This window comes from Oreochromis aureus, linkage group 20 (assembly GCF_013358895.1).
Source record: "Oreochromis aureus strain Israel breed Guangdong linkage group 20, ZZ_aureus, whole genome shotgun sequence".
NCBI classification, from domain to species: domain Eukaryota; kingdom Metazoa; phylum Chordata; class Actinopteri; order Cichliformes; family Cichlidae; genus Oreochromis; species Oreochromis aureus.
Window position 1 is genome coordinate 28,042,877 of NC_052961.1, and position 23,152 is coordinate 28,066,028.

General features: G+C 40.2%; 2 protein-coding genes across 4 annotated transcripts; one reads left to right on the forward strand and one right to left on the reverse strand.

Annotated features, from left to right (window-relative positions):
- Nucleotides 1–35: 35 nt before the first annotated feature.
- On the forward strand, nucleotides 36–7,139 carry zgpat (zinc finger, CCCH-type with G patch domain). 2 transcript variants are annotated; one of them, XM_031736151.2, is made up of 7 exons: nucleotides 36–196; nucleotides 571–1,229; nucleotides 1,392–1,525; nucleotides 1,616–1,783; nucleotides 2,186–2,308; nucleotides 4,208–4,619; nucleotides 5,000–5,138. In XM_031736151.2, exons 2-7 carry the CDS (start codon nucleotides 616–618, stop codon nucleotides 5,136–5,138), a joined length of 1,590 nt encoding a protein of 529 aa, XP_031592011.1. In that variant the 5' UTR covers nucleotides 36–196; nucleotides 571–615. The 2 variants fall into 2 exon arrangements, with proteins under 2 accessions (XP_031592011.1, XP_031592012.1); XM_031736152.2 differs by lacking the exon at nucleotides 36–196 and having other exon boundaries at nucleotides 616–1,229; nucleotides 5,000–7,139.
- Nucleotides 7,140–12,081: 4,942 nt separating this feature from the next.
- chrna4b (cholinergic receptor, nicotinic, alpha 4b) lies at nucleotides 12,082–22,835 on the reverse strand. 2 transcript variants are annotated; one of them, XM_031736144.2, is made up of 6 exons: nucleotides 22,493–22,835; nucleotides 19,819–19,970; nucleotides 18,316–18,360; nucleotides 18,119–18,228; nucleotides 14,715–16,146; nucleotides 12,082–12,709 (listed from the first exon to the last, which is right to left on the reverse strand). In XM_031736144.2, the coding sequence occupies exons 1-6, from the start codon at nucleotides 22,542–22,544 to the stop codon at nucleotides 12,584–12,586; spliced, it is 1,917 nt and encodes a 638-aa protein (XP_031592004.2). In that variant the 5' UTR covers nucleotides 22,545–22,835; the 3' UTR covers nucleotides 12,082–12,583. The 2 variants fall into 2 exon arrangements, with proteins under 2 accessions (XP_031592004.2, XP_039459992.1); XM_039604058.1 differs by having other exon boundaries at nucleotides 18,119–18,360.
- Nucleotides 22,836–23,152: the final 317 nt, after the last annotated feature.

The window sequence follows — 23,152 nt, forward strand, 5'->3', positions numbered from 1 at the left end:
CATTTACACGAGCTTGTCTACCGATCGGACGTCAGAGTAATACACATACAGTAGGCATATGTTTGCCGGTGCTGCACAATTCTAGTATCTGTATTTAGTTATTTGAACTAAACGTATTTTGAATACAGAAGATTTTGTTGGGGCTGTCATTTTCCGTCGCTGTGGTGGACATGAGACAGCTACCCTAATTACAAAGGTAATACAAGTGTTGTAAAAGTTAGCTTAAAGACGGCTAATAGCTAAAACAGTCTGTGATGATGTTACAGACATGATTATTTTGCTACGTTAAATCCTTTGACAAATGTGACGGTACCTCGTAACACACCAAAACACACAGTCGATGCTCTTATTACAATGAAATCACATCTTTTAGATGTGATTCTGTTGTCTACCTCAGATTTACCAACATTCACAAAGCTATGCTTCCTCTTTGTCCTGTTGTCACTCAAATATCTGGAAATTTCTTCTCTTGCTATAAATAGGTGGCCTATAAAGTGTGACTTTCGAAATGATCTTTCTTCTTATATCTAGATTCCACTTATATCTTTTGCATCTTGTGTTTTTTCGCAGTAGTGAAGCTGCCGGTTCCTGCCCTGGCTCGTACCTAAGGTCAGCATGGATGAAGAATCCCTTGAGGCAGCCATCGCTGCCTATGGTGCCCAGTTGCAACAGGTGGAGACAGCCCTGTCTGCCGGCCTGGACCCCACCCAGCACTCAGACCTGCTCAAACTGAAAGAAGATCTCTGTCAGCTGATAGAGCTCACTGAGGCCAGCCTGGTGTCTGTCAGAAAAAGTCAGCTGCTTGCAAGCCTCGAGGAAAGTAGCAGACTGCAAGTGAATGCTTCAGAAGCAGCTACTGATGCAAACGGTGGTCTTGATGCTGAGTTTGCTGCTTTCTACTCTGAACTTGGGGAGTCTTCGGGTAATAGCTCAGATTCCAAAGAGAGGACTAAGGAGGGGGAAGGTGGGGAGGTGGATTATGAAGAGGAAGAGGAAGAAGAAGAAGAGGACAAGGAAGAAGAAGATGCACTAAGTGGTACCAAAGTAAGAGCGCCCTATCGGACAACATGGGGAACATTGGAGTATCACAATGCCATGGTAGTGGGGGCAGAACCGCCAGATGGAGATGAGGCACAAGTGCGAGTGTTCTACATCTACCCCACCCAGAAGTCTATGAAACCCTGCCCGTTCTACTTGGAGGATAAATGTCGCTTTCAGGATAACTGCAGGTAAATTATCACTTTCACTGAGGTGACCATAAATTTCTGGCAGTGTGATTTAAATTAGGGGCTTCTGTCAGTTCAGTACCTTACAAGATTATTGTATCATCTACTTGGATCTCAGATCTGTACACACAGAGAGTTATATTTGGTGTTTTTTCACTATCAAAGGTTTTCTCACGGTGAGGTGGTCTATGTGTCGGAGCTCAGAGAGTTCCTAGACTCTGATCTCAGTAATCTGGAAGAAGGTTCATCTTGCTTGGCTCGTCATGAGGACGGTATCTGGCACCCAGGCAAAATACAAGGTATTCTGTTCACAGAGTGGTCATAATGTAAACACAAGAAAAGTATGAAGAAGTATAAAGAAATAACTCAAAGCTTTCCTTTCACTTTAGAAATTGACAGCGGTTTCTACACTGTGAAGTTTGACTCGCTGCTGCTGAAAGATGCCGTGGTCGAGGCCGACGGCGTTATCCCACCTTTAAGGGAAGATGACCCGCTCTCGTCAGAGTCCGACTCGGATGACATTGGTGATGGAGATGATGCTATGGGATATGCGAAAGGTGTGTTTACATTTTGTAAGAAAAAACAAATCAGCCACAATATCAGAAAATATAATCTTTAAGTCTGCCAGCCAATAAAAAAGGCAATGGGGTTCAGAGGCACTCACTTTAAAAAAAAGTGATGGTGTCGTGATTTCTCTTGGCAAGTGAACGATCACCTGCTCGATTCACCTTTGGGTTTTGTCAGTAAAACTGTGGTAACTCCTTCTGACAAACAAACAGCTGAAAGTAGCTTATGTTAAAAAAAAAGTTTCATGTCAGGACATCATAGAGAACGATGTTAGTAAAAATGTATCTGTCATAGCTACACATTGGGCCAGTTATTAATATGAAGAAGGGTTTTCTTCACTTGAAAAAAAGAACTGACTGTGTCTACTCTGATTTTTACTTGTTGTGCAACAGTTATAGACTCTGCTGTGGAACCCACTGAAACATCAAGCAGTGCTAATTTTGGTGGCTGGGAGGCGCATACCAGAGGTATTGGATCCAAGCTCATGCTCAAAATGGGCTACGAATATGGAAAAGGTGAGTGCAACCAGTGCACAACAAAGTTAGCGTTGAGGCTCAGAAGTCACAATGTCCACTCCTGGCATGCTGTTTAAAAATCAGCTAACCTAACTCTTTGCAGTCATTTTGTTTTATTTTTAATTCTTGAGTTTTAAAAATAGGACAAGACATACATTTAAGACAATTCCAGAAACAAGAAAAAGTAGCACCAAGATTAGGAGCGGTTGTGATGGTGTGTGGTTAGTGTAAGACGGTGGTGTTTGGGTGAAGCAGTTATTTTCTTGAACAAGACGCGAGAGGGCAGTAAGGTGCACTTTAAAATCATATACAATGCATCACAGCTCAAAAGTGTGTCATCTAACAACAGACACACAAATGTGTATGCTTAAATTTGTTAAAGTGCTTTGTCCACTTTTATTTTCACATTGCTCTGTTAAGTACATGATTGTATGTTTGTCACGTTAACGAAACAAGTTTTCATATTAACTTAAAGTGGTTTGTGGTATATTCACACCAAACAAATGTCTATCCAAATTAAAATCAAGTCAAGTCAGATGTTTTTGTATAGCACATTTAAAAGACATAGATCGGTCTTCAAATTTGATTTGAAGATTTCCAATCAACCTACTTTGTTTTTTGGTTTGTGTGGGAGGGGTGGGTTGTTTATTAGGAAAAAGCTTAGATATTACAAACAGCCTCTTCCATGATTTTCTTCCTACCTTTGTCATACAATGCTGCAGCAAGGCTGTTAACCCATAGTAAAAAATTCTCCCATATCACTCCTATACTAAAATCCTTGCACTGGCTTCCGGTTGGGTATAGATGTAAGTTTAAAATCCTCACCTTTACGTTTATGTCTCTACAAGGTGAGGCCCCCACCTATATCAATGAGCTTCTCCAACCCTACTCTCCAAAGCGGACTCTTAGATCCACTGATAGTGGTCTTCTATCTATTCCACGGACCTGTTTGAAAACGAAGGGGGATCTCACTTTTCAAACCCTGGCTCCAATACTGTGGAACTGTTTACCCCCCACCCCCGCCACGCACCATCAACACTGTGGCTTCTTTTAAAAAACAGCTTAAAACACATCTGTTTAGACAGGCATTTGGGTAATGTTCGTGTGAAATATGTTGTTTTTTTCTGTATTTATACTGTACTATTGCTTTGTTTGATATGCTTCTATACTGCTATATTGTTTGTTTGACATGCCTTCATTCCCATGTGAAGCACTTTGTAACAGCTTTTTGTCTTAAAAAGTGCTATATAAATAAATTTTACTTACTTACTTTTACTTACAAAAGAGGGAGAGCAAGTACCAAAAATAGAGATAACTAATTAAATAACATTTATTAATTATTATTAAAGGAATGAAAGACAAAAAACAAAAATTGTCTTCCAGTCTAATATTCAGTTGTTGAAAGGAGGAGAAATAACCTATAATATTTTATAATAATCGTGTGTGTGTGTGTGTGTGTGTGTATATATATATATATATGTATATAGATATATATATATATATATATATATATATATATATATATATATATATATATATATATATATATATATGCATGTATATATGTACATTTTCTGGTTTTCACTGTCACACTCTCCATCATTTTTCGTGTGTATTGAGTGTGTAGGTCTGAGATTGAGAATTACAGCCAAACTACTAAACTAACATTGAGTTAGTTACTGGCTAACTGGTGTCTTAGTTAACATATTCAGAATTAATACAAATGCATTTTCATTGCACAGTGATAGCTGGTGTTCTAGTTTTAAATTAAAAAAAAAGGACATTGATTTTTGTGCAATATATTGTTGAAATAGTAATCCTAATAAAAATCTATGTATACAGATGTAAGAAGCACATTACACTGTGTTTGTCTTCACTCACTGTCCTTTATCTTTTCAGGCTTGGGAAAGCTGCAGGAGGGCAGAGTGGAGCCAGTAATGGCGGTGGTCCTGCCCAAAGGAAAGTCTCTGGATCAGTGTGCTGAGTTCACCCAGAGACGCACCCAGAGCAAGGCTGCCAAGGATGGCGCACAAACAGGCCGCCCAAAGCGGCGCAGAAAGCCTCGGGTCGCTACCAGAGGGGGCCAGACCGTTTTTGACTTTCTCAACTGCAAGCTTGGAGGCAAGACCGCTCATCCTCCCGAGGGGGGTGCTGTTGCGCCATCAGCGGCAACTGGGGTGGAGGCTTACCGGGGAGGAAAAAGCACCAAGAGGAGTCTGAACGTGAGGCTGTTCCAGGCTGCCGAGAGGGTGTCCCAGACTGAGAGGGAGATCCAGAAGCTGAGCGAGTCACTCAGCAGACAGGCAGGCAGGTCAGTACTGGGGTCAGTGCACAGTCTTCATTAGCTGTACTGCAACCTTAGCCAATTGTTTCCCTACAGCCTCAGCAGCTGCTGTCACATTAGAAACCATTGCATATATCGCTCTGCTTACACAATACAACAGTCTATTGTGAGATATGAAGCATGTGGAACTTGAGTTGCTATAATGTTCCTGACAGTTAAAGTGGTAATTAATGTGAATTTACAAAGAAGGACTGTGGGAGTTGTGCGAAAATGTAAATAAGGTGTGAAGTTGCGAGGTTAGACACATGGTTCTGTGGCCAACGCAGCTAAATTCAGTTTGACTCATCATCTCGTCTCAATTCCTAATCTGTCTGGGTTTTTATTTATTTATTTTTATGTGTGCAAAGGGACCCATCCATAGTGAAGCAGTTGGAGGAGAAACTGTCAGCGGCCCGCCGGCTGTTGGTCCAGCAGAAAGCCCAGGAGCTGTCCATCCAGAGAGAGCACAAGAAGGCCGACACACACAAGAAGATGACTGAGTTCTGAGCTCAGTTGTCTCTCAAAGACATGGAGGATAAAGGGAAGCACTGCGAGCCTGAAATGAACTTTTGCTCCCGCCCTTATGTCAGGTTTTTTTTTTTTTGCTACACTGTATTTGAAGACTCTTGTTTTTTTTCCAGTCGTTTCTCACCGGCGTCTCTTGATGCAGAGTGAATCCGCTGCTCTTCATTTATTTTTAAGCGCTGGCGCATTATCCGCTCAGCATTGATGTTTCTTTGATTTCCAGCTGCACAGGTCTCAAAAATGTTCAAAAATGTTTTTCATTTTTAATGAACGTTTGTTTTTCTAGCTGTATTTTCCTTCACCCGAACTGAAAAAAGAAAAATATATAGCTTGTTTGGAGAACCTATTGTGTGCTTTCCTTTGTTTTTAACCGCACGCACCTGAGCTCCAGTCTAAACTGAATGGACTGTGTAACAGAATTTGCAATGTGCTCCAACTGTTAGGCTTCTCTGGCAGAGGTTTCAATCGCTCTGGCCGAGCACCGCTCCAGTGGTTGGTGCCGTATAGTTGAACTTTCATACTTTTAAAATTACATCCTCAGGAGTTGGAAGACCTTTGCAGAGTTTTGAAGTTACGCCCACGCCTCTTACAGCTCGTACACAGCATCTTTGAAGTTGCAACCGTAACCTTTCTGTTAAATAATGAATTTGGAGAGCAGCCTGCCTGCTCATAAAGTCTGACACACATTGTCTGTGGGGTTGGGTTTTGGCTGTGTGAACTAAAAGGTTGCAGTCGTGGTGCTCGGCAACCGTAGATCAGGCCTTCGTCCTTTTATAAGCGACTTCAAAACTGATGTGGCGAGGCATAATAACGCTATTACTTCCATTTATTAACACCTCCATTTAACATCTCAAATGAGTCCAGTGAGGTTTAGTGTGAGTCGGAGACCATGACAGACAACTAGAGGAACTGGTGAGCAATCATATCATCCCTGAAGGAAGACAGATTGTACAATCATGCTAAAACAGTAACAGCTGCAGTGAGATACAGTGTAAGCCTGTGCATGGGGGTCTACTGGAGAAGGCGGCGAAGCCACAGAGGCAGAACTCTTAAACCTTCTTCTCTCCGTACCCTGAGGGAAGCCCCCGCTCGCACCTCGGTCTGTTGAGTGACAGCACATTGACTGCTGATGACTGCAGGGGTGACGCTGAATTCGCTGATCATGGGCTAAATGCACTATGTGTGTTGATTTAATAGGATCCCTTGAGGGTCTGTGCTTCACGCTTTACCCCATTTATGAGGGTCCAGTCAGTGCCCAGCCAGAGGCGGATTCACTGTGTGTCCTACTGTGGGTGTGCTGTCTGCATCGTTGGGTGTATGAGTGCATCACACACTCCCACAGACACTCGTGCCATAAGAATTTGCTGTGGCAGTTTTTAACTGCACTTCTTGGAGCCTCACAATTATGTGAGGTGAAGTTACTTCTATTACTGTATGTTACTTGTGTTCATATTGTATAGGTAACACATTACTCTGTTAATTTTTACTTGCGTTTAACTTTTTCACCTGAGGCCTGGAAAGCTACAGGAGTGTTACTCTGAACATGAAAATCAGCTGAGCTTTCTAATGTTTGATTCTCTGTCATACTTTTTGTTTAATACTCCTGAGAAAAGTGTGTGTTTTTATGCCCTATTCATTAGGTTTCACAATCACTGTCACAAATATTGTAAATATTGCTTATGTACAGTCATATACAGGGTAGGAAATAAAGACATATGGTGCAGGTGGATGTCATTCTAGCACAGACAGGTTTATTGGCACACATCTTACAGATTAAAAAAAGAAAGAGCCCAACATTATAAAAGTATAAGGTTATTATCAGATATCTGGTTCAGTCTCTTACAGTGAACCTCACACATGAATACAAATGTCTCACTTTCTTTGTGATGAATATTGCTGAAAACTGTGAACTGATTCAGTTATCTAGCAAACTATTTCGTGTCTGAACTCACAGAATAGATTATTAAAGTCATGCTAACTGTCTCAGTGTTCCAGTTTTTACACTTAGTGGTGTTCCTGAGCTAATAGACTTTGAAAAGCTGCAAGTAAAATCCTGCCAAGGGCTAGAGACCCCTGCACCTGCTCTGGCTGATCTTAAAGCCCCAGAGCTGGGCTCCAACCTGTGGTCTCACTTCCAGCTGACCCTCCAGCTTGAGGCTGGTTTGTTTCATTAACACGGAAGAAATGAAATAGGACTTCCAGTATTAAGTAAATAGTCACAACTGCTGTGATATAAAAGCCACTGTCTGACCGCAGTGTTTATGGTAATCTGTCTGACTTTATCTTTGTAAGTTTTACGTCTAAACATGACCATGAAACCTGCATTGTATTCATTCAGGTTACTTTAAAGGTAGAGCTCTTCCTGCTCAGGTTTACAGTCATTATAGAAATGCTTTAATGGCTGAGTTTGCCAGTGATGTTCTGACTGCTTCCCTAACAGGCGCAGGCTGTTCTTTGGCCAGTTGGCATTGAATCTTGGATGCAGATGCTGTTCCCTTGTGAAGATTTTGGCTCAATATACCAGTTTTTGAATCGTGAGTTTTACTTGAGATGAAAGTGACTTTGTGAAAATCTCTCTAGGATGCTTTTAATGCTCCCAGAGAAGCACGAGTGATTACCAAAGCACTTAATGCATACTGTTTAAATACAAAATATTCTCATCAGGCACACATACACTGTAATCATGAAAACATGACTCTTCACAAGCAGCACTCTGTTCTATACATTGAAGGCCTTGCTATCTACCTTTTATGCACGCTTATTACCAATTAACAGTTAAGATAAGTTTTTTTTTACATGAAATGCATGAAATTGACACGTTTTTCCCATCAGTTTGCACTTAATAACACATCAGTGACTCGCTCGAAGGTATTTTGAATATTGTCTCAGAACTGAGTCTTCTTGCTAAATCCCTTTTAGCTTTGGATGGGATGTGAGGACTTTGTCCCGTTCTCCTGGCACATCCATTTAAACTCTGTCAGTCTGGATGGGAACCATCCTTGAGCTGCCATCTGCAGGTGGCATATGGACGTTAAGTCTGGTCTTTGGTTGGGCCACTCAAGTGGCAGCATTGTGCTGAAACCACACTTGGACTTCGTTTCAGTGTCATGCTGAAAGGTGAACCTTCATCCCAGTTTCAGGTTGCTGGACTCTGGAGACTCTGTTCTTCTAGGACAGTTCTGGATTTTAATGCATTCACACCACCTTCAGTCCTGACCCGTCTCTTTGTCCCTGTCACTGAGAAGCACCTTTGTGTTCACTACAGGGATAGTATTTCACTGTGGGGCTGAATTAGGTGATTGAAGGAGCCTGCTGTTTACCAGACATAAAACTTCTGGAGTTCTGCTGTGAGAGTTCAAGTTTGGTTTCAGATCAGAAAATATATTTCCTGGTAAAAGCAAAGCTGACTGACACAAACTTTTAGTTATTCATTTTTACATATATTTTGCTAGAAAAAATGGGACACAGCAAAATACTAAAACATGCAAACACAAATAGAAATACAATATACAAGGCAAAAACAGAGTTTGTACAATTTTAACAAGCTTGAAGGGCAATATTTGGTATGACCACCTTTACTGTCCAATGCAGTCTGAATTCCTAGGTAAACTTTTTGTAATGTCTTTTAGTGGTCTTCTGGAAAAGAGCCTTGAATGCCCTTCAGGAGTCTTGAAAGACATTCAAGGGTTTTCTTTGAATGTCTCTGTGAAGATGATCCCGCACTGCTTCAGTAATGTCAAGGTATGATCTCTGGGGAGGCCAAATCTATTGCTGGTATTATTCCACTGTGTGTTTTTCAGTCCAGGAATGCTTTTAATACACTAGTAGTGTGTTTGGGATGATTGTAATGCTGAAAAATGAAGCCAATCAGAAGATTTCCAGATGGTTTTCCATGGTTTATCTGACAGTAGTTTTCTTCATTCTAAATTCCAATTCTATTTTGACAAAATCCAACACCACTGGCTGAAATGCTACCATGACAGAGCGTCCACCATACAATGCAAATGACCGTAGATACTCACTGTCGTGCGTCTCTCCTAACATCCTGCATATTGACAGCAATTTGAAGCAGAAAAATTCTATTTTGGATTTACCCCACAAGATTTCCTTGCGCTGTCATTGATTTTCTTGTGTAATGTGGCATAGCTCAGCCTTTTCTCCCTGTTTCCCTTCCTTAAGAATGGCTTCTTGACAGCCACTCTTCCGCTGAGACCATTTCTGCTGAGGCTTCAGCGTACAGTCAACCGTCCAGATGCATCTCTCAGTTCCTGTGTCGAGTCTTTGCTGGATTTTACCAGGACTTTCATCGATAGCTTTTAGGCCTCACAGTTGTTCTCTTTTCCTTTGCTTGTCCACTTTCCACAGACTTTTTAAAGACAGTCCCCACACCATGCTATACCCATTATATATACCCATATGGAAAAGATATATATAAATCTTATAAAGTTTGTATCTGTCTTGTGTGAAACTTGTATGAAAAGCATACAAGAGTGAAAACAAATATAAGATCCATTGAAAAATTATATAAATGAAACTTGTATGTTTTGGATACTTCCTAAAACAATATATGAAAGTAATGAGAAAGTGGCCACTTTCATGAGTAAATCATATAAGCCTTATATGATTCACTATATGAAGTAGGCCACATCTTATGCAAGTCTTTTATAAGTTTTTACTATTTCTTTTCCATATGGGTATATATAGATTAGTATTAATAAGGAAGCAGCTATCATTAAGTTCATCTTCTTTGCAGGAAATAACCAACATTTTGAAATCAAAATGTCTACATTAAATATCCAAGCTGTGGCATATGTATCTCAGAAGACAATCACTTAATTGAAATTAGCACTGAAGGTCAATTTTTCATAAAGGTAAATTCAATAACATGACATTTAGCTGTAATTAATAGCACTGTGTACTTGCATGGCATTTGGCATTGCTTCCTTGAGGAAGCCAACACAAAGGACCTTTATGGAGTTTTGCCATTTGCTTTTCTACAAGTATTTAATACTGAAATTATGCATGAGATCTGTGCTGAAAAGGCATGGCTTATCATTTAATGAAAATTAGTTTGTGGCTTCATAAAGACCACGCTCATTTCATTTTAGAATTATAATAACAATATGCTGTGGCATTGTGTATCCTTGGAAAACTGGTGGGATAAATGGAAATTAATATCCGTTCATATATAAATTTTTGAATGCAGACAAAAGACTTAAACTCATGTTTGTCATATGCTACATTTTTGAAGTTGCAACAAAGCCAGAGTACTCATTTGTATTTCAGGCTACCGCCACCTTTTTTTCTCCAGAGTTTGTGCTGAAACGTACGAATAAACAGGGAGCACGGCAGCTATTTCACCTTGTTCAGAGTGCAGTGTTTCCATATTGTGCTAAATTGCTGTTGTCTGTGAATTTACATAATGATCAGTGGGTAGTCGTCTGCTGAGCAAGTGGAAATGCAATAGTTTGTTTGTTGAGGTCAAAATTGAGGTCATTACTTTGGGTATTCAGGTGTAACATTACATGCTTTTAAATCTAATCGGATGTGGAGTTTTATTCACGTGGAGCTGCAGGGTGCGGATGTAGAAGAGCAGGATTAAAGTGGAGTAATTGAATACTTTTTCTTTTCACACACAATTCAGTGATACACGTTTGTTCTGTTCCTCATGTTTCATCAGTTTTGTTTTGTTTTTGTTTAATTTCCACTTCTTTCAGTTACTTAAGCCAACAGTTCAAATTTCTAAAATAGAAATATTAAAAAAGCCTTTTCATAGATTCGCATACCTAATCTAGATTCTTTCCATTTAGCTTTATTTTATTTCACATGAAATTAATAAAAGTAGACATGTGCCTAAAACTGTTTATGTGAGATAAAGAAATCAAACAAGGCTTTCAAAAACATCTCACTCGCGCACAAAACATTTTAAACGAGGATTTCACGACATAGGTGAGGATGAATTTGGCACAAAGGCAAAGAAATCAAAAAAATAAACACCAACAAAGAGTGTGAGGGTGTTAAAGAACTACATGGACTTGAACTGAAACTGAAGTGAAGCATCTAAACTAGAAATGTGTGTGCAAAATGTACAGAGATGTCCTTTTGAACTAAAATAAACAATAAAATAATTATTTAATGCAAAAAAAATCTGTCCGGTCAGCTGTACAGTTCTGTTAAAGCCCATAATTATTTAATGATTGCTTTACTTCTTGCAAATTTTATAAGTGCTCCTAAATATAGTATCTGCTTTAGCTATTCTTTGAGGACAGAAGGACACGTGAGATTAATTTCTGTAACACATTTTAAAAAAACATCCAAAAAGCAGGTCCTCCTGTGGAAGCAGTGAATGAAAAAATCTAAATGCAGTTAAGTGTGAAACCCTCCTCTGCCAACTTATTTTAAAACACTGCAGTACAATTAACCTTTGCTCTGTGCATGAAATAGTTTTTCACAGAATAATGGTGTACTCATTAAAACATTTTAATTATCTTTTTTTTTTATATATATAGCTGTTGTAGATACTGAAAAGATCCATTATGGGAAGCGACAAAAGTCAGGTCATAATGAAAGCGGAGAGGACGCTGGAATTAAATGTTGGAACTAATGAGTTACAAATTCATCTCAAAATCTTCAACCCTAAGGTAGAATAATAATATTACTAGAATAGCCACATTTATTGTCATCATCCATATCAATTTCTGTTCTACTTTATAAACCAAAAGAAACAAAACAGATGGAAAGAATGACAACGATCTGCAGTAAAAGCAAAGAGAATGGCTGAATAGATGTGCTAGAGTTAGAAAGTTGCAAAGCTGCATGTTTGCTTACCTGTGGAGTGACTCTTGCACAAAGCAGCACACCTGAATGCACCCAGCCAAGAATTCTGGCAATTAGGTTTCAAAGAAACAATCGTTTGTATTTTTTGTATTTTTTTGTATTTGGCGAAAGCACTGCACATTGATCTGTTCCACACATACTGCAACACTGACATTACTGAAGGAATGTTAAAAGTTAGCTATAAATTAAACTTTACACAGTCTTATGAACAGCTCCTGGTGCCTACAGTCTGTGGCATCATCCAAAGTCCTTCATGGGTTAGAGTCAATTTTTCACTGTTTTTACAAGAGTATCTGATTGAGCCATACAGCTCAGTGTCAGAATGGAGTGGCATGGAAGGATATTTTTGCTGTTGGCCTTTTGCCCTCATAAAGAATTCATATGCACACTGAAATCGATGATAGATATTTCATCTTATCTTTTAGCGAGTAACCTTCCGATGACCCGGCCTAAGAGCGAGAAATGTGACAAGTAGTCCCTTTGAAAAACAGAAAATAAAAAGATATGTGGTAAACCTTTTTTTCTGTTAAGAGAATGGGGGAACACGTCCTTCTGTCTGTCCGTGCTCTCTTTCCCTTGATGCAGAGATTCTAGATCATTCCAGCCAGCCAAGGAGGAAGAAAGAGTCCCACAGATCCCAGTATACACACCAGCACAAACATCCAGAGGAATATCCTGTCAATGACCATGGCCACATACTTCCAGTCCTCCTTGACCTAGCAGAGAGGGGAAACAGCACAGGGGGACATTTCAAATTTCACTCCACACCACCTTCCTTTTCTACCAGCTGTCAGTTTTCACCCTTGATTGATTTCTCTCGAATGGCTGATTTTTTCATTATGAGTCTGCTATCTCCTAAATGTCAGTCAATCCTTGCTTGTGTCTCTTATGAAAAATTCAAGGTCAAATTGCGGAGGTCCCATTGTTTTAAGGAAAGGCCTATTCTGGTTAGAGCTCGAGAGTGTATTGTGGCGTCGACGGTGACTGATGTCAGTGAATACAATAGGTTTTTATTACATTTCGTCACATATATCCTGCAGAAACTTCTTTTTCCCCTCTCAGAAACTTTATAATTAGCATTTTATCACTATATGCTATATTTTTTAATTATTTGACATTTAATACTTGTTCCAAGCACAGTTTCAGGGTTATGTTTGAAAGCAATAAAGAAGAGTCACGTTTCTTTCAGCACTGCCAAAACTAAAGACTTGCAGTATGATTTCATCTCGTGAACAGTTTTCAAAATTGTCACTTGTCTAATGGTCACTTTTAATTAGGTTGCTTAAGCATTTGTATGTGCGACTGTTCACACCGAGTTGCCCATAAGAGCTTCTAAATAAGACAGTGTTCTTTTATCATCAGAAAATCCTGATTACTGTTATTGAATAATGGCAGACTGATTTGTCATTTATGGGTCTGATACTCTATTGTCATTATGTGTTTATGTGCTCTTCCTTTCTTGCATCCCTTCTGAGTTTTTGGGCAACTGTGACCAAAAGCCATGGGAGCAGTATATAAACATGTATGTAAATGCCAACAACAAATGTTTTGAAAAGAAACAAATATGATAATAAAAGTCTTATTATACTTTGTATGATTTACAGTGAGCAGAATCAGTAGTTTAAAAATATATTCGTGTTGGCAGGGGTGATTTGGCCCTGTTCTTTTTCTAGTCAATAACATTTTTAAAGCCTCCTCCTAGTACACAGCATAGACAGGAAAAAGTACAGTATGTGAGCAATGCTGCTTGCAGTGGAGCTCTGCATACATAGATGATAAAAAGCAAATAACAGCAACACAAAGGACAACCCACACCACTTAAAACACACTATTTTTCCAGTTATTCTGCAACGCAGCACACATTCATCTGAGAACTGTAACACGATTTATTTGTTGTCACTCAGTGGCTGAGTTCAGATTAGCTGGATCTCTGACATGCAAAATAACAGGGTTACTTGTTTGTTCAGGATTACTTTCATCCTCTTTTGCACGAGAAAAGAAAGAAGGGGAGGAGCACTGCTTGGTGGGAGTGAGTACAGGGAACATACATGTAGGCTTTTTGCATGGAAGTACATTTCACCCCTGTGAAATCCAGTCAGAATCTGCTGTTTTTATTTAATGTTCCTCTGACACCTTGAATGACTGGCAGGCAAAAGATGCGAGGTAGTTTTGTTTTTTTGTTTTTTACAAACAAACTGACATTTTAGAAATGTCCCCCGGTGAGGTACCATGTTTCTCCTGCTGGGATCTGATTAATTTTGAATTTGAATTAATCCTGACAGATCAGATATTGTATTTTATCCTCCCATTTACTTCAGTCTCTAAATGGTAGCTCAAAATTACACTGTGGTTTTTGTCCTGTCTGTCTCCCCTCATTCCCAACTAGCCGTGGCAGATAGCTCCCTGAGCCCGGTTCTGCTGGAGGCTTCTTCCTGTTAAAAGGGAGTTTCTCCTTCCCACTGTTGCCAAGCGCTTGCTCATAGGGGGTCGTTTGATTGTTTTGGGGTTTCTTTTTCAAATTATTGTAGGGTCTTAACATTAAAATATAAAGCACCTTGAGGTGACTGCTGTTGGGATTTGGCAATAGATAAATAAAATGAAATTGAAAATCAAAAATTGTGCTAAAGGCCCTTATTCAATTTCTGAAAGGATTTCACTTGTGTTTAAAACAGAACATTTAGAAACATTATTACCAAGGCTTGATCGTTTCTGTCTACTCACTGAAAAGTCTGCATCCTCTGCCCTGAGATGATCAGCGATGTACTGCACTCCCTCTATGGCCCGTTTCATAGCTGGAGAAATAGTTGGAATCACAGCATCCTGTTGGGTACTTGCATCTTTTGTGGACTCTGCTGTTAGGGTTTCTGCTAGCTGATCTGTAGGAGGAGTTTTTTTCAACTGCCCCATTATTCCAGAGACCGCATCATCATGCAGACAGCAGTACTGGACGCTGCTGGAACGACACAGATGTCTGGCTTTCTGAGGAAGCGGCTTCTGTTGGTCACACATTTGCTCTACGCTGTGGGAGCGACCATTTGGGGCCAGTCTACTTGGTTCTTCCCTCGACAGGTTGCGAAGTGGACCCAGTGGCAAAGTTGGGGGCAATGACAATTGGGAAGAGGACGAGGCCGCTGAGTTGTGTCTGCGTAGGGGTTGCTTCTCTGAGAGAACTGAATACTGACCAGATGTGGCTCGGCTGAAAATGTCGGCCTTCAGTGGGTGATCTTTTTCATTGTGCTTCCCATGAGGGGAGGAGGGTGGAGATGGTGAGCAGACAAGGATGCTTGGGCTGTCAGACTGTGTCTTTGGGAGTATATTTTCAGCCTGGGCCATTTGTATCAACCCAGTCTCTAGGCCTGTCCAGAAGGCCTGAGAGTTGCCTGTGGCAGATATCATTGTTGGACGGTGCATCATCTCAATAAGCTTCTTGCAGTGCTGCTTTGCGGTTCCTGGTGGACGCTTCATGAAGAGGACCTGAGGTACCAAGTCCAGGAATACTCTGCGGACCCAGTGAGGCATGCCATGTGTTTGTGGGGATCGGTGGTGTACATTCAACACAAAGACGGTAATTATGATGGAGAGTGTGACAAAGACCATAGTGAACAGCAGGTATTCACCAATCAGTGGTATGACCAGAGATGTAGATGGTATTATCTCTGTTATCAGCAGGAGGAACACTGTTAAGGACAGTAGCACCGAAATGCACAAGGTAATCTTCTCGCCACACTGGGAAGGCAAATAGAACACCAGCACAGTCAAGCAGGAGATAAGCAGACAGGGGATAATAAGGTTTATAGTGTAGAACAATGGAAGCCTCCGAATGATGAAGTAGTAAGTGATGTCTGCATAGATCTCTGTGCAGCACTCATACTTTTTTGTATTGTACTTGCCCACTGCATTGACAATCACCCACTCCCCGCTCTCCCAGTAGTCCATCTGGTCCACATCGCTGGCCATGCTGATCAGATCAATCTTGGCACGGTCATAGGTCCACGAGCCGAACTTCATCTTGCAGCTTTGCTGGTCAAAAGGGAAAAACGTGACATCTATGCTGCATGAAGACTTATAAATGGCTGGTGGCATCCACTTTATCTGGCCATCGTAGAACAGATGCGCCTTTGTGAAGTGAGTAACTGCAAAGTCACCGTCGGCACTGCAGATGAAGAGCAGGAGAGAAAGGTGGAAACACATATATCAGACTTACATCACATTTTAGCCCCTCTTTAATAAATGAATTTTATAAGTTTAATTCTGGGTGATTTCTTCAAGCACTACTTTAAAATGTTCAAGGTCAGTCACAGCTCACAGGTAGAGTAGGTGTTCAGTTGCCATAGAGATAACTAAGTCTTTCTAATTGGAAAACGCAAGTAACAAAAAGTGGAATTTGACCTAAGATGTTTCCTTAATAGATACAGGAGAACGTTAAAGAAGTGGTGTTTTCAGTTTTTACAGTTTCTGACCCTGTGAAACTCAGGGGTTGAGACTAATTTAAAAGGTATTTAAAAGATTAAGTATTCTGAGACATATCAACTATTCTGACTCATCAAATAAAAAGTGAAAATGTCTTCATCTATGTCAATGACACGTTTGTTTATATGTATACATCTCTAAATGGGCAAGATTTCATGTCTTTAACATTCTGTTGGTGTCCAGTTTGTTCATTATTCAGTTCATTCACAGTCTGTTGTTGCCTTTTTTGTTATCTCTTTATGCCCTACTTGTGTTTGAGTCTGTCTCCATTTAGTTACTTCCTGATTTATTTTGGTGTTCCTTGTCATTTTCTTTTCTTTCTTTTTTTTGCAGTTCCTGTGTCTCATTATCCCTGATTTGTTCCAGCAGTGTTCCCCACCTTTTTCCACTAGCCGCATTAGCTTTTGTATTTATTGTCTCAGTCTTCCCTTGTCCTTTGTTGAGTGGCTCCACATTTCTGTGTGTTCCCTAATGTTCCTCTGAGTCTTCTAGTATTTGTTAGTGTTTCCTATCCTGGTGTAATTATTCCTCATGATTCCATTTTCCCTTTCTGATTTTGGACTGTTTCCCTTTCAGCAATCCTCCACTTAATGCTTTATGCTGCACATTGCATTTGGGTCCGCAAGCAGCTACCACTTTCCACACAGCTTATGATTCTCTGTTTAGAGACGTTTATGGAACAATTCAGTGCTAACATGATATAATTTTCGAGACATGAATAAGGTCTTCATGTGCCAGAGGAAAACAGAACTTGAAGATGCAGTTTTGTCTCAGTTCTGAAATCTCCTTTGTGTACACAACAGTCCTGCTTTTACACACCTGATACCAGTTATTACATCCACCCTCATCGTGTGAACCAGCAATCTCAGTTCTACATCTCAAGGTGCAGAGCTCATTCCAAACCATTCAGCTCAAGTCTACACAGGAAATAGCTTGAACCTATGTAATCAGAAAACCCTTTTGATGTTTATTTTCTCTGAATGGACATGTAGGCTATTCACAATGTACCCTTTTGCTGTTTAAATCAATGCTGTTTACAAAAGTCTTTGAGATATTGTGTCACAAATGGACTTCACAAGTGAGATCGCCGTGTTTTGCCTTACTAATTAAGAGACATAAGTGACAAAGGTTCAGTCATTTCACCATGAGAACAACAATTATTGTTCAATAACATCCAATTTGGATATTTAGCAAATTCTTTCGTGACATTTTCTTTCTTATTAGCCGACTTTTGGAAAAAATATGAATCCAGGCTTACTTGAGGTGCTCATACTAGATGCATTTTATCTGTAGCCCTTTGAAACATCCAGTTACATTTCACCTTCTTATTCCCAGCCAAATGTATTACTTTCTGTCATACTGAGCTTTGTTTGTAACCACATCCATTAGGAGTGACCTTGTTCACATATATTTCAACTAAATTACTTTATGACATTGGCACAGGATGAGATGTTTGGCACAACAGCAGATTCTTCGTGTTTTCCCTCAAATCATGCCATCTGTTGGAATTAAACCATCAGAATCTGAGCATTACTTGCCATATGATCATTTTTACATTGAAATGTTGACATTTAAAATGCACAGGAAGCACACTGTGGGCCTGAAAAGAATCTAAATTTCATATAGCACAAAAAGGTATTGATACAGATCCTCACTTGTTGTAGAGGACAATGTCGGGTCTCCAGATAATCTCTGAGGGGATACGTATGGAGGTGACATTTTCGTAATCCTCTGGGTTCCAGCGGAGTTTGTAATCGTTCCATTCCTGTTGCAAAACATTAATCATATTTATGCACCGCAGAGTTATATTGGACTGTATTTCATATGCCTTTTCTCTATCGTCTTTTCTTACTTGCTTAACCCAGACATTTGTAGTCATCATCTGATTCTTCTCATCCTTTTATGGAAAACAGAAAAGAAGATTACTCTGACAATGAATTCAGTGTCGATCTGCACTTTATTACCACTGAGATAGAATTCAGTTCTTTCTTTCTCTCTTTTTTTTACACCACACAGACCTGTTTTCATATCTTAGTCAAGACATCTCATTGATATAATGCTTTCCGTAGCTGCTTACCCTAACCCCAGCGAATGCCTAATCCTAACCCTCAGCCTAAACCTAACCATAACCTAATTGTAACCCTGATAGTAAAACCACATTTTCAGCCTCAAAAATGCCTTCAAACTTGTGGGGACGGGCATTTTGTCCCCATAAGTGAGTGTTGGTCCCCATAAGAATAGTAGTATGCCAATTTTCTGTCCTCTCAAAGATGTCTAAACAAGTATACACACACACACACACACACACACACACACACACACACACACACACACACACACACACACACACACACACACACACACACACACACACACACACACTCATGAATCATTTCTAGAACAAATCAACCAAAACAAAAAACACTTTCACTTCTTTGCTGGCAAGCTGCTTTCTCCAGCTCTTCCCTGGGAACATCTAAGACACAGCAGTCAGTGAATGCACTGTGCAGGAGAAGACAACTTCACCTAAAGTTGACTCTCACCGGCAGGCAGGTGGAGAAAGTACTGTCAACTAATTGTGTGTCATAAACCTGGAAAGTCATCCCCTGCAGCACAGTCTTGCACTGGGTAACTTTTAAATGGCTCTGCATGGCAGTCGGGTGTTTATATAACCATTTTTACCTTAGTCAACAGAATCTCAGCGACATTTGCGTAAAATGCATACTAAAAGGTTGCACTTAAAACCACAGGAGGTCTGGAATGCAAAGCTACCAACATGACGAGAGTTATTTTTGTCTAGAGCAGCTGTGTCTGGATTGCTGCTCAGGAGACAGATTTGAATATTTACTGTCTGTGTTAGCATACTTGACAAGTGAATTTAATTTGGGAAAATAATGCATTGTCTTCTGTTGGTGTGCTTTCATTTCCGCTGATTTATCTCTCTTGCACGGTGTATCTTTCAGCTAGTAATTACCAATATACAGCACATAAGACAGAATCTCCCCCCAACATAATACTCATAATAATGAAACACATGTTTCATGCCCATTCAACAAGCCAAGATGTTTGTAATTACAAGGATAGCTCTTTTGTTAAATCTTTACAACTTTATTGATATATGTATTTAGATATTTACATGAATGGTAACTTAATTACAGGTAGTTAAAAAAAACTATTTAAAGATCAGAGTCCCATTATGGAGCCATAACATCTAAATGTCTCGCAGTCGTTTCTTTTCTCCTCAAAAAAGAAACACACAGATCGTGTCATTTTGAAGGGCACAGTGGTAGCTAGACTTAAATGTCCAGTGGTAGCTGTTGATGGAAACTTAAGAAAGATGTCAGCTATTACTCACCACATCAATTAGCTGAGCGATAGATAGTCCAAAGTGGACTAGTACTGTATCTGTAGTGTTCCTCACAGGTCGGGAGAGCTTATTGTAATTTGCAAACAGATTCTGGAGCAGCCTCTCTTCAGCGTGGGCACGGGGTCCAAGTTGGAAACACACTGAGGCCAGAGATGAGAAAGAAATTCAACAAAACAAGAAGTTGAGATTAATCGTGTGCCGTCCTGTTTATGTAATTTAAACGAGACCAATTGATCTTTACTTAGAACTGCAACTGCAATGCATAGGATATTCTTTCCTATGCTTTTTTTTAACTCCATGCTGATTTGTACCAGTTGATTTTGTGCAGTGCTCTTATGCATATCCTCATAACCATTTTGAATTTTTTCTATTTTTTGTTCACTTATTCGTGAAATACAGGGCAGGATTTTATATGAATACTATTAATGTTGAAAATATTTGCTTCCATTCACAATACATTCATCTATAATGGATTGAGCTGACGCTACGATACCAAAGAATACAGAGTGTACTCTAAAAGTAGGGTGACCTCTATTATACAGGTGGCCTATGGTTACATGAGACGGGATCTGAGAGACAGGACAAATCAGGATGGAGGGTTGGGGATGGGGGGGTTGCATAAAAGGAATAAGAGGAAGGAACAAACGTGCTGATGGAGCGATCTGTCCAGACGTTTCCCTCACCGCCCTCCTCCACCCACCCTCCACTCTCTCCCTTTCCCTTTCTTCCTTTCAACAGCCGTCCTGATGAAGCAACTCAATCAGATCCCTCGGCACTGAGAAGGACCCGGCGAGGTCTGAGGACAATTAAAGAGAAAGGGATCATCCTGAGGCTTCGACAGGACGACGTCCTTTGCCTTCTGGTTCTTTCCTTTCACATTCACTTGGGCACTTTTCCATCATAAACCTTGTTGCATCTGTGCAGGTGATTCATTGTGTTTGCAGTCTTTCAGAGGCAGTGATTGATTTAACTGGCCTCACTGATATTCTATCATCTCTAGCAGTACCACACAGTTCAATGTCTTTCTTTCTCTATGGACCTTATACTGTACATTATATCATACTCTATGTGAACTGGGATGCATTTTAATCTGTTTTGTCAAATATCACATGAAAAAAATAATCCTAAGGAGGACCCTTCCAAACTAGATTCTTGTGGTTTGTGGACCACATTAATATATTCGCCCAGCACACACTTGCTTGGCTCATGCCCCTTTAGAAAGGACATGAGAGGACCTTTCTATAGGTTTCCATTAGTGACTGCCACTTTTCTAAGACTATATTATTCCAAACGCCCCTTACTTGTATCCGATACAGGTGTTGTTGCCATGCAGCTGGCCTTCCTCTTGGGTCCTCCTACCCACTCAATCAAAGTTGATGGGCTGTCTTTCAGTTGCCTGAAAACTGGCATCCACTATTTTTAAAAGCTTGGGATCGATATCTTATTAAATGGATATAGTTTCTTTTTTCCTTTCATGTCTTGTCTTCCTGTTTTCACCTGGATCTGATTGACATTTTCAGACACCCAACAACCTTGAAATGCCGTAACACGTTCAGACGAGAGAGGCCGTCAAAGGTGGCTTTTGTTTTATCGCATCAAATTATCAAATTAGAGCATTATCTGTTGAATGCGACCAATATTAAACAAAACCGGAGGCTCAAGTTCATTCTAATCAGCCTTGGGACTAATGGGTTTATATGGGAGAGCTCACAGGGTGTTGTGACTTTGGTAAAAAATGCAGATTAGAGCAATAATCTTTACAGGAAAAAGTAGGCAACTGTTAGATGAGTTTACTTCTACATGGTGTGTTCTCCATTACAGTATGAATAAGACTGATGCAGACTGTGATGATGCCAGTGTCTTTCACTTTTCAAGTTTTTCTTATATTGTTGTATTTTACAGTTTTCTGAAGCTACAGCAAAGCCTGATGAGTTATTTGGATGTGTCAGAGCTACTGGGTCCAAATCTGTCCTCATCTGATCAATGCTCTCTCATAGGACAGTACTGCATCAGAAGCAAATTAGTTTTCACTCAAGTGAATACTACACTTGAACCAGGCAGATGAAGCTTGTTACCAGGCTACAAAGCTCGCGTAGCATCACAGGCAGTTTCTACCCTTCAGTAGCAAACTACAGAAAACAAATTTTTGTGTCCCAAAGGTCGTATGGTTTTATGGTTGTATTGTTCATCGTGCCAAATTAGCCCTCAGCAAAAATCATTGCCTGTCTAATAAGTAATGAGACTGGGGTGGACTGAATATAGATGACTGGTGTAAGGAGACAGGCTTATATTAAATAGAAAAGCAAGGCCATCTGATGCCTTTCAGTCGTTTCTCTGAATTGCCCAGCTATTTAGGGCAAACCTATTGAAATGGCACAATATAGGCAGTTCTTTTGAGTCATGCAGTAAATTACTTTGTAAGCCAACTTTGTTGATGCTGACAAACTTGAGCAGCGTGATATTATAAACAGAAAAAAGAGGAGTGGAAAAAAAATCTAATTTGAGATGATTAGCAGCTAAAAAACCCTCCTCTTCCAATATATACTTCTGCCTTCAGCAAAAATGAAAAACACATTAACATCCTTCGCATCGCTTTCCCTTATGTTGAAAAATAAAATGACAGATGATGCAGCTTTAATGACAGCACGGGGGAATTATTTACCTTGTGGAGGAAGAGTGAAGAAAAGTAAGCTCAAACAATTGTAGAAATCCATAGTGATCCAGCAGTACCCAACTCTATCAGTGAACTCCCTCCAACTTCTGCTGGATTTCAGTCATCGCAGAAGTGATCAAACCTGGAAAGTCTGCCCTGTGACAGCAGGTCGTCAAGGGTTTCAGATCAGGTTAAACACCCAGACTCAGAGGTCACGTAAGTCTGAGTCAAACCAGGGTCCGGCGGTCCTCCTGATTCCATCTCTCCATCTTTTCACATTCTCTTTTGTCCAGTCATAGCAGTATGAAGGACCCACAGACACATAGTGTAGTTTTTCTCATCCAACACTTCAAAGTCCCTCCTCCTCCTTCCACTGGAATCCTTCATCCAAGTGTGGCTGGCTTATCCTTCTCTTCTCCACCCTCCCTGTCAACATTACTCCCTCCCTCGCCTCTCATCTCTCCGCCTCCTCACCTCATCTCTCCCTCTCTCTCTTTCTCTCCCCCTCTCTCTCTCTCACACACACCTCATTTCTCTCTTTGTATTCTATCTTTCCCTCCTACTTACATATTTCTTTTTCTCCCTGTTCCAGTTTTCTGTCTCTTCTTCACTTTTTTTCATTGAAAACAGAACTTTTTGTCAGTCTGTGTGTGTGTGTGTGTGTGTGTG

Coding starts and splice junctions, on each gene's coding strand:
- zgpat (XM_031736151.2), top strand. CDS start 616: ATGGATGAAGAATCCCTTGAGGCAGCCATCGCTGCCTATGGTGCCCAG. Junction 1,784..2,185: donor TGCTATGGGATATGCGAAAG/GTGTGTTTACAT, acceptor GTTGTGCAACAG/TTATAGACTCTGCTGTGGAA. Junction 4,620..4,999: donor CTCAGCAGACAGGCAGGCAG/GTCAGTACTGGG, acceptor ATGTGTGCAAAG/GGACCCATCCATAGTGAAGC.
- chrna4b (XM_039604058.1), bottom strand. CDS start 22,544: ATGGATTTCTACAATTGTTTGAGCTTACTTTTCTTCACTCTTCCTCCA. Junction 19,971..22,492: donor CTTCACTCTTCCTCCACAAG/GTAAATAATTCC, acceptor CTCTGGCCTCAG/TGTGTTTCCAACTTGGACCC. Junction 18,361..19,818: donor TCGCTCAGCTAATTGATGTG/GTGAGTAATAGC, acceptor TTTCCATAAAAG/GATGAGAAGAATCAGATGAT.